General features: G+C 54.6%; 1 protein-coding gene across 3 annotated transcripts in view; it reads left to right on the top strand.

Annotated features, from left to right (window-relative positions):
* The first annotated feature begins 4,366 nt into the window (after positions 1 to 4,366).
* The window catches only part of Tet3 (tet methylcytosine dioxygenase 3), a 147,064-nt gene continuing 142,811 nt past the window's right edge, over positions 4,367 to 8,619 (top strand). The window contains exons 1-2 of one of the 3 annotated variants that reach the window (XM_045153220.1): positions 4,367 to 4,440; positions 5,985 to 6,707. In XM_045153220.1, coding sequence (XP_045009155.1) covers positions 6,405 to 6,707 — 303 coding nt within the window. In that variant the 5' untranslated portion in view covers positions 4,367 to 4,440; positions 5,985 to 6,404. Of the gene's footprint in view, positions 4,441 to 5,128; positions 5,190 to 5,984; positions 6,708 to 8,619 lie in introns of those variants that run through there. The other 2 variants (XM_045153219.1, XM_045153222.1) reach the window with 2 other exon arrangements.

Genomic DNA, 8,619 nt, shown 5'->3' with positions numbered 1-8,619 from the left:
GGTACCTGAAATGGGACATATCCTAGCTGACCTCAGTCATCAACTTGTTCCTCCTCTGGGCCCCTTGGTTTTACTATCTACCTGGTTGATCTTCCAGAAACCTCCCTCCCTCTCCCCTGGTCCAGTTAGCTTCCATGCTATTTTCTCCCATTCCCCAAATCTTTTCCCATAAGTCTCTCCATCCTGACTTTAACTACCTGATTTATTTTTTTCTCATCTAGATTTCTGCAATAACCTTCAAGCCAGTCTCTGCATCCATTCAGACATCCTTCTCCAATATAGCCCTCATCCAGCCCAGCATTGGCCAAGGTGTGCTCTTGCCTGCTACACAGTGCACAGGCCAGAATGGAGCACTCCTACAAGATGACTGGTGGCCCCTCAAGAGCTCACCAAAGACTTCCTGAAGTGTCACCTGAATTTAGCCAGGAAGGATGAGGTGATGGTAGAAGGCAGGAAATGCCTTTGCCAATGCCACACTGTTTCAGAAGTTTCTGGTGTCACATATACCCTGAGTCCTTTTCTTAGCTGGATTCCTTTCTCTTTAAAAGTTAATTTCTATGGAGCTTTCCCTGTGGCCACTCGCCTCTTCCACTATGCTTCTTTCAACTCAGATTTCTTTCACCACGGTTTAAGTCTCTGGGCTTGTTCTAATGGAAGAAATGGCAATCCATTAGAATGGGAATCTCACTTATGTGTCCTCAGAAGGGAGTAATGCCCTGGAAATCGGCAGGATTAATCACAGTTACAGAACGCTCACATTCCCTATGCATTAGTTATTAATACTGTTAACTAAACACATTCACTGTTCCTTCTAGGGAACTTTCCTGCCCCCTGTGACATGGCCAGTCAGCAGAAGTGATGCGTGTTGCTTCTAGGGAACAGATGAAAGATCCAGTGCTTGATTTGCCCCATCCCTGCCCTCCACGCTAAAGAGACACTTGTCCACTTGTACCAGCCTGCGTCCCTGGTAACTATGGGAACAGATCTCCTATTGACCCACAGTGAACATGTTCTGTGATTGAGCAATATACTTGCGTTGTGTGAATCCCCTGACATCTGGGAACTGTTTGCTATTGTAACTGATCCTAACTATAAACATAACTGACCCTGTCAACCACGGTATGGATGCACCTAAGCCTTAATCCCTCAGCAACCTGGGTTTCTGAGTCAAGCAGAGCTCTTCTTCTCTGCCCAGCCCCCTCAGCTTGGGAGACTTATAGAAGATTTCACCTCTTTGCCATTATGATGGGTATCCTTGCACTCCCTTTGCTTATTTGTTTCAACCTATATGTACTCTCAAAGCTTATTAAAAAGTAGAGATAAGTAGGGTGTGGTGGCACACACCTTTAATCCCAGCACTTGGGAAGCAGAGGTAGGAGGATCACTGTGAGTTCAAGGCCACCCTGAGACTACCGAGTGAATTCCAGGTCAGCCTGAGCTAGAGTGAAACCCTATGTTAAAACAAACAATCTCACAGAGACATGTGTTGAGCTTTTCCAAAACAGTTTAGATACCATACACACATCCCATGCATCTGAACAGTCCCTTTCACAAGAGCAAAATGCCAGCTTCTGTGTTGTACAGCCCTAGTGAGATCTCGAGGCAAAGAGTAGGGTCCTGAATTGCAGACCAGATTCTGCCACTGAGTAAGCAAATGACTTTGGACAAATGACTTCTGTAAGCTGAAGTTCTTTTGTCTCTCAAATGGTAGTGCTAGGGCTGAAGAGTTGGCCCCACCTGTGCCCTTACACACATCCAAGGAAATGTCCCTTGCCCATATTGTCCTTTTCCTATCCTGGCATGGGGTGTTCCTGTTCCAGTCCTTGGGGCAGCAGTACAGCCAGGTTCTGACCTCTGTGTGCACATTTGCCTACCAGAGACTCAGTGGCTGGACCAGCCAGACCAGGTTACCAAAGGGCAGACTTGGTTCTCAGGACCTGACCCTGGCCTCCTCCACTAGGCACTGGGCTTGCTTCCACACTGCTTCTCCCAATTCAGTGATTTTTAAACTTGATCTCACTTAGAGGTCTTGTTAAAGGTTGCTGGGGCTGGCTGGGAGTTTCTCATTGAGTACATTTAGGGCAGGGCGGGCATTGACCTCTCACCAGTTTCAGGGTGGTAGTGATGCTGTCAATCCTGGAATGCACTTAGCTGGGAGCCCTAGGGTCCTCCACTGCTGTCCCGAGAGAGTCTAGCTTCTCCACACCTTCATTTAGGAAGGAAGAGCCTCTTTGGATGGAATCTGGGAACCCAAAGACAGCACCTGAGTGGTTTGGACTTCAGCATTTGTACAGGTTGGACACCAGGCAGGAAAACTGGAAGCCTCAGCATTTCTGGGATATTTCATTGTCTGGCACTACTAATGTGTTTCTTCATTCAGCTAACGTTGATCTAGTCTAGAGTGAGAAAGGCTATTTGGACCTAAGCCTCCGCAACTAGCTTGATAACAAAAGGGAAATATGCAAACAATTACAAGTCTGATAGCTGTTCTCCAGTGAGAGCCGGGAGCTAAAGTGGGGCTGTGGGATCTGCCTTGCCACAGCTGTGATGGAAGAAGTGACATTTATACTTGGACCTCAGGAGTTGTGGGAATCTGGCAGATAAAAAAAGTGGCATAGCAGAGAAGCAAGTGGGAAAGAACAAGCAACAGAACAGCACCAAGGTGAAGTTCTACAGGGGCCTGTCATCTGACCTGGCAAGTTTGTTAGGTGTTTTGTCCTCCTGTCTGTCCAGGTTTCCTTCTTTCTGGTGGCCCCTTCTCTGGTCCCTGGGCTAGCTTCTTGTCTGCTGCTGTGCTCATGAGCTAATGGTCCCTAAGGCTCTGTCCTGGAGTCCTTTCTTCTCATTCTCCAAGTCCACTCCATGAGCTTCTCCACAGGAATGGGAGCAACACCTGCATTGCTAGCCCTCGTCTGCTCACTCTATCCAAATGGCCTAGGCATCTTTCTTCCTAGATTCAGTCTCACCCAATGACACCAGCGTCCACATTACCTAAACCTAAAGGAGTTTATGAAATAACCCTCTGATAAATTGCTGGTGCAGAGTAAATAGGCACAGTAAATTGCTGATGCCAATTACCAAGACAGAATGCAGGAGAAAAGGTGCTTGTCTCAAATTATGAGTCCAACACCACTTATCTGTAGAATGGGTTTGATGAGAGTACCTACTTCACAAAGTTGTTCACTTAGGGAACTTGATATTACCTACTTTTTCTGGATTCATTGAGATGATGAGTACCCAGTTCAAGGTCACAGGGCAAGCCAGAGAAAATGGGGCCTCCAGCCACTGCAAATGAACTCCAGAAGCACGCATCACCTTGTGCAGCTGGCTTACATGGGTAATGCGGAATCGAACCTGGGTCCTTAGGCTTTGCTGGCAAATGCCTTAATCATTGAGCCATCTCTCCAGCCCTCTTTTATATATTTTAAACAAAATTTATTGTATTGAAAATAATTAAAAGTCCACAACTTCTCATATTTGACAATTACATTCTAGTGATATTCTCAGTCTTTACTTCCCTGAGTAGACACTCTTATTTCCTTCCAAAGGCCGTGGTAGGAAGTAGGGGTCACAGCCATGTTCACCACCCACTCCACAGCTGACAACCTGGCCACTGGAACAGGTTGTTAAAATCAGGCCTTCCAGAAGGAAGTCCCAGTCAGAACCTGCCTAGAGCTTTCTGGACAGCGCTATTTGAGATCAACTCGTCCTCCCTGCCCCCACAAATAGCCCACCAAATGCTCTTTTTTCCAGTTGGGGCTGAGCTGTTAGCTTCAGCCAGCGGGGACGCCTGCCAGGTACCTGGCTTCAGTGAGCACCGCCCAAACTGGTCAGGCTAGTCCGCCCTGTGGCTGTTTCTGCCAGGACTTGCCCGTGTGTAGGTTACAGACCCACCCTTCTCCACAGCAACCCAGATAGGTAGAAGGCAGCTGCGGGCACCATCCTGGCAGTCAGGCCAGATGGGTGGAGCTGAATTAATCTAACCTGGAATTTCAACTTGGCCCTTATAACAGGTGAGGGGGGGGGAACAGCCCAGAAAATGAGCAGTTTGGCAACTTGGAGATATTCTTGCGTCTCGTCCCCGTCCTTTACCCCCTGCCTGGAACATAGCCTGAGGTGACTTTTCAAAGTGTCTGCCGAGGTTTTGGGCTCGATCGTGCCAAGGGCCCTCGAAAGCTGTCAGGGCCCACCTGAACGCCGTCCGCCGGGTTACCCTCCGTGACGCGCCGGTGCCCCTCCTGGGGAGGCAGGGCGGGGGCATCGGATTAGTCTTTGTTTTCAAATCCTAATAGCAGAGCGCCGCACAGGGGAGGCTCGGGATGACAGGGCCCTGGGGTCCGCCTGGGCAGTTCCCTCGGCCGTGCCCCTACGAGAATGCCATGCAGCCAGAGCGCGGTCTCTGCCGCCGGGCACCCCATGCTTGCCGGCCGGCTTGACTCGGTATGCAAACGCGGCGATGTCCCCCATTGTCCTGCCTCGGCCCGAGCGCGCGGCAGTCGGAGGGACACAGGGTCAGCGGGGCCCGGAGCTCAGGGTTCCCGGGGGCGCTGGGAGCCCCGTAGGGAGTGGCAGGAAGTGGGGACACCCAGGCCGGCTCAGGGTTGAGATGAACGCGGGCCCCACCCCGCCCCGCCACCCCCGCCGCAGGACAGAGGCGGCCAACCCGGTGTGGAGGACCGCCGAGAGCCGGGGAGGGCGCCCCGCGATGCCAGGGAGTGCTGCAGGTGCAAAGCCGCGGAGGCCTGGCGGGGGGCCCTGCCCCCACGGCTCGCGGCCGGCCGCCCGCTCCTCGCCCCGCCGCGTGGGGAACTCCCCTCCAGCGCGGCCCCGGCCCCGCGACAGGGCCGGCGGGGCTCGGCGGGGCCGCACGTGCGCGCCCTCCCGGGCGGGGGAGTCCCCGGGCGAGCACGTGCCGCGGCGCGCGGGGGGCGGGGAGTCCCGCGGACGCCTTCATCGCTGTTGCTGCTGCCGCTGCCGCCGCGGCCGCCGCTGCCTCTTCCTTCCTCCCTCCTGGGCCCAGGCGGGGGGACTCCGTGCGTCGAGCTCGGCCGGGCCGGGCCGGGCCGGGCCAGGCGCTCCGGGAGGTGGACGCCTCGGGCGGCGGCGGCGGCGGCGGCGGCGGCGGCGGTGGCGGTGCGGGCGGGGAAACTTTGCCCCTTTGTGCGCTCCGCCCCGGAGGTGGCGGGCAGGTCGGTGCTGTCGGTGGCTTTCCGGCGCCGCGGTGGGGGAGGGGCAGCCCGGGGGCCCGGCCCGCGGGGGAGGGGAGGCGCGGGGCCGACGGGGGGGCGCTCCTGGGTGGCTCCGGGCCGGGGGTGGGTACTGCGGGGCCCCGTGCGGCGGCGGCAGGCGGGGGCGGCAGCGGGGCGGGGGCTGCGGAGCCGCGGGAGCCGGGCGGCTGAGGCCCCAGAACAAAGGAGCCGGAGCGGCGACGCGCGCGCAGCCCGGCCCGCGCCCCGGCGCGCCTCCTCCCCGCGCCCTTCGGTGGTGCGGGCGGTCCTGCTCCGGCCCGCCGGGCTCGGGCCACGGGCGCGGCGTGGCGTCTGGCGTGGACTCCCCCGCGGGCGCGCCCCACCTCCAGGCCGCTTCCGAGCCGGGGGCGCCTGCAGCGAGGCTCTCTGCAAACTTTTATTTTGCAAGCTCTGTTCCCTGGACTGGGGCCCTGCTATCCCGTGAGAGGGACCGTGCAGATTTTAGTGAAACTCTCACGAGCCCGTGGGGCGTGGGATGGGGTGGGGGGCAGGACAGAGGGCAGACTGCTCAGAAATCCCCACCCTGAGCACCTTCCTGAGTGGGTCGCCTAGGGCCCCTCAACCCATGATGCTCCCTGGTGCGTCTTTCCTGAGGTTCTGGGGAAGAGATCATTTGAGTCAGACCCTGTCTCCCTTCCCCCATTTTCTCTCTTCCCAGAAGCAGGAAGAGGTAGCACATGAAAGTTGTCCTGACCCCCAAGTGATGCGCTTCCCCTTTCTGTGTCTCTCTTTCAGGCAGCGCTGCCTTCTCCATCATCCTGACCCCAGGGGGAAAAGTACCTGGAGGAAACTCTTTAAACTGCTCTGCCACACAACACACCCACCAACTCACCTCATGCCCGGGTCCCGGGTGGGTGAGGGTGAGGAACTCACCCAGCCAAGATGATACATAACGTGGGGGCCGCTGCTGCTGTCTTCCCTCATATCCTGGGCCCTTGCGGGTGGGAGATTGGCCCCAGAAGGATCCCTGTCATATTGCTGCAGAGGAGGTGAGGAGGGCTCAGGAAGAGCCACCCATCTCAGAGAGGAAATCTTGCCTTCACTCCTGTAGACTCTTGTTTCAGGAGAGAAGGACCCGTTGATAGCCTTTGCAGGCAACAGGAAACTGGAAGGTGATTCTGCCCGGGCACCTATGACCCCTCCTCTGTCAGCATCATGAGCCAGTTTCAGGTGCCCCTGGCAGTCCAAGCGGACCTGCCAAGCCTTTATGACTTCCCACAGGGCCAGGTGATGGTAGGGGGCTTCCAGGGGCCTGGGCTTCCCATGGTTGGGAGTGAGACCCAACTTCGAGGGGGTGGAGATGGGCGAAAGAAACGGAAACGGTGTGGGTCTTGTGAGCCCTGCCGGCGGCTGGAAAACTGTGGCGCTTGCACCAGCTGTACCAACCGCCGCACACACCAGATCTGCAAACTGCGCAAGTGTGAGGTGCTGAAGAAAAAAGTGGGGCTTCTTAAGGAGGTAAGCTGGCCTCTATTAGGTTCTTCATCCCTTGCTTGACCCGATGTCATCATGCAGGGTTTGTTAAAGATTCACCCAGTTAAGTCCATCCCCCCTTTCCTAGTCTCTTGGTCCACTTTTGAGGGGCCCCATGAGTAGGAGCATAGCTGACATTGAAGCCAATTGGGCTCCTTTACAGAACTGACAATTTTATAAGACCGGCTGGATCTTACTGGGTGCTGAGCCAGTGCCATCATTTGGGATTGTTTTATTTGGTACATGACAGTGATGTCTATCTTAAGTCCTAGCAGTTTCTAGTCCTGCTTGAGCCTTAGATATTGTATTTCAGAATCACTGTATGGGTGATGTGGGCAATGATGATGCCAGGTGGGGGGTGGAGGATGGTGGGAGGGAAGGAAAGTTCTGGAAGTTATGGTAATTTTATGCTGTCCTGATGGAGTAGGGTTATTTTTTTCCCTATGCCTTTTCTTGGGTGCCATTGTTTTTCTCACCAGGCAAGCCAGTGAAATGGAATTTAATGAGAAACACGTGATTTGGATTCCCTGATAATACTGAGTACTTTTTGAGGCCAATGAGTTTTTGGCACTATAGTACTTTGGCTGGTAGTAGGCACAAGATACTAATTCGTGAACGAATGATGTACTTTGGAGATCTTTATTCAGGGTAGAGGAGGAAGGAGGACTTGGGATGGAAGCCACCAGGGGGAGGGGGAGGGAGAAGTGCAGAGGTATTGACCCTACAGTGGCCTTTTTTCCCCCTTCCTATTCTGCTGTAGACAGCCTATACAAGGTTGGTGGCAGCTGTGACAGCAGAGAGTTGGCAGAAGTAGAGACAAGGGAATTGAGTGGCTTAGGCTGAGCGGTGCAGCGGTTTAGGCGGCTCCAGGCAGCGGAACTGGCGCTGGACAGAGACAGAGGTCTGAGCTGTCTGCCGGGCTCCCCCGCTCTGCCACTTATCTGCCTAAGGCCCAGCAAACGCTGGCCTCTTTGAACCTATCTTCCACTTGGGAAAATGGAAGAGTTGTACTTGATGCCCTTCAGAATCCCCTCGGCTGGGCTTAAGTGGCTGTGCTCTGTGCGCTATGGCACCTGTGGCTGGACAGGGCTGGGCTGGTGGTGCACACTCGGGATTTCCCTGACCGCTGAGTGCAGGGCTGTGCTGCAAGCTGGCGGGGCTGTGGCAGGGAAGAAAGATTCAAGTGCTGAGAGCAGAGAAGTGGCTGTTTTTGTCCCTTCACTCCCTCCGTTGTCCACTTGCTACAAATGCCATATGGCATGACTCAAGGACCACAGACTTGGTGCCCTTTTTACCCTGACAGGTTAAAGCAGGCACCTGGAGCACACCTGTAACTCCCCAACCCAGCTGGGGCATAGTGTCCAGCCTTCTATGTTGCTGATGTCAGGGTCAGTTACAGTGCTAGCCCAGTGCCCTGCAGGTCATGTCTCAAATAGGGTCAGATCAATCAAGGTTTCTTGGTACAAGAGCTGGTGTTTTGGTGTTAGATAACTACCCAGTGTCCTTTGTAGAGCCTGATTCCTTCATTTCTTTCCTTCTAGCATTCATTTCCTTCTTTCTTCCTTGTACCTCTCTCCATTCTTTGAGGGGGCTGAGCTTTGTAAGCTAGATGGTCTTGTAACTGGTGGCCCTTGTGTATGGCATTAAAGGCTGCTTTTGGCAACAGTGGTGCATACCTGAGTGAAAGAGGCTGGTAGATCAGCCAGGGCCTGTCATCCTCATGTATAAGCTGCTGGGTGGTCGTGATGAAGGTACTGTGGATATGGGTTGGCTGAAGTTTAGAGACAACCTGCTGAGAAATGTATGCACCACCTTGAAGACCTTGTTGTAAATGACTCTCTAGGCCCCCAGGGTCATGCAAAAATGCGCCTGGATGGCCTGTGACATCCTAGGACTT

This window comes from Jaculus jaculus, chromosome 6 (assembly GCF_020740685.1).
Source record: "Jaculus jaculus isolate mJacJac1 chromosome 6, mJacJac1.mat.Y.cur, whole genome shotgun sequence".
In the NCBI taxonomy this organism is placed as follows: domain Eukaryota; kingdom Metazoa; phylum Chordata; class Mammalia; order Rodentia; family Dipodidae; genus Jaculus; species Jaculus jaculus.
Note: the sequence above shows the minus strand (reverse complement) of the source record. Positions and strands in the feature narration are given on the sequence as shown.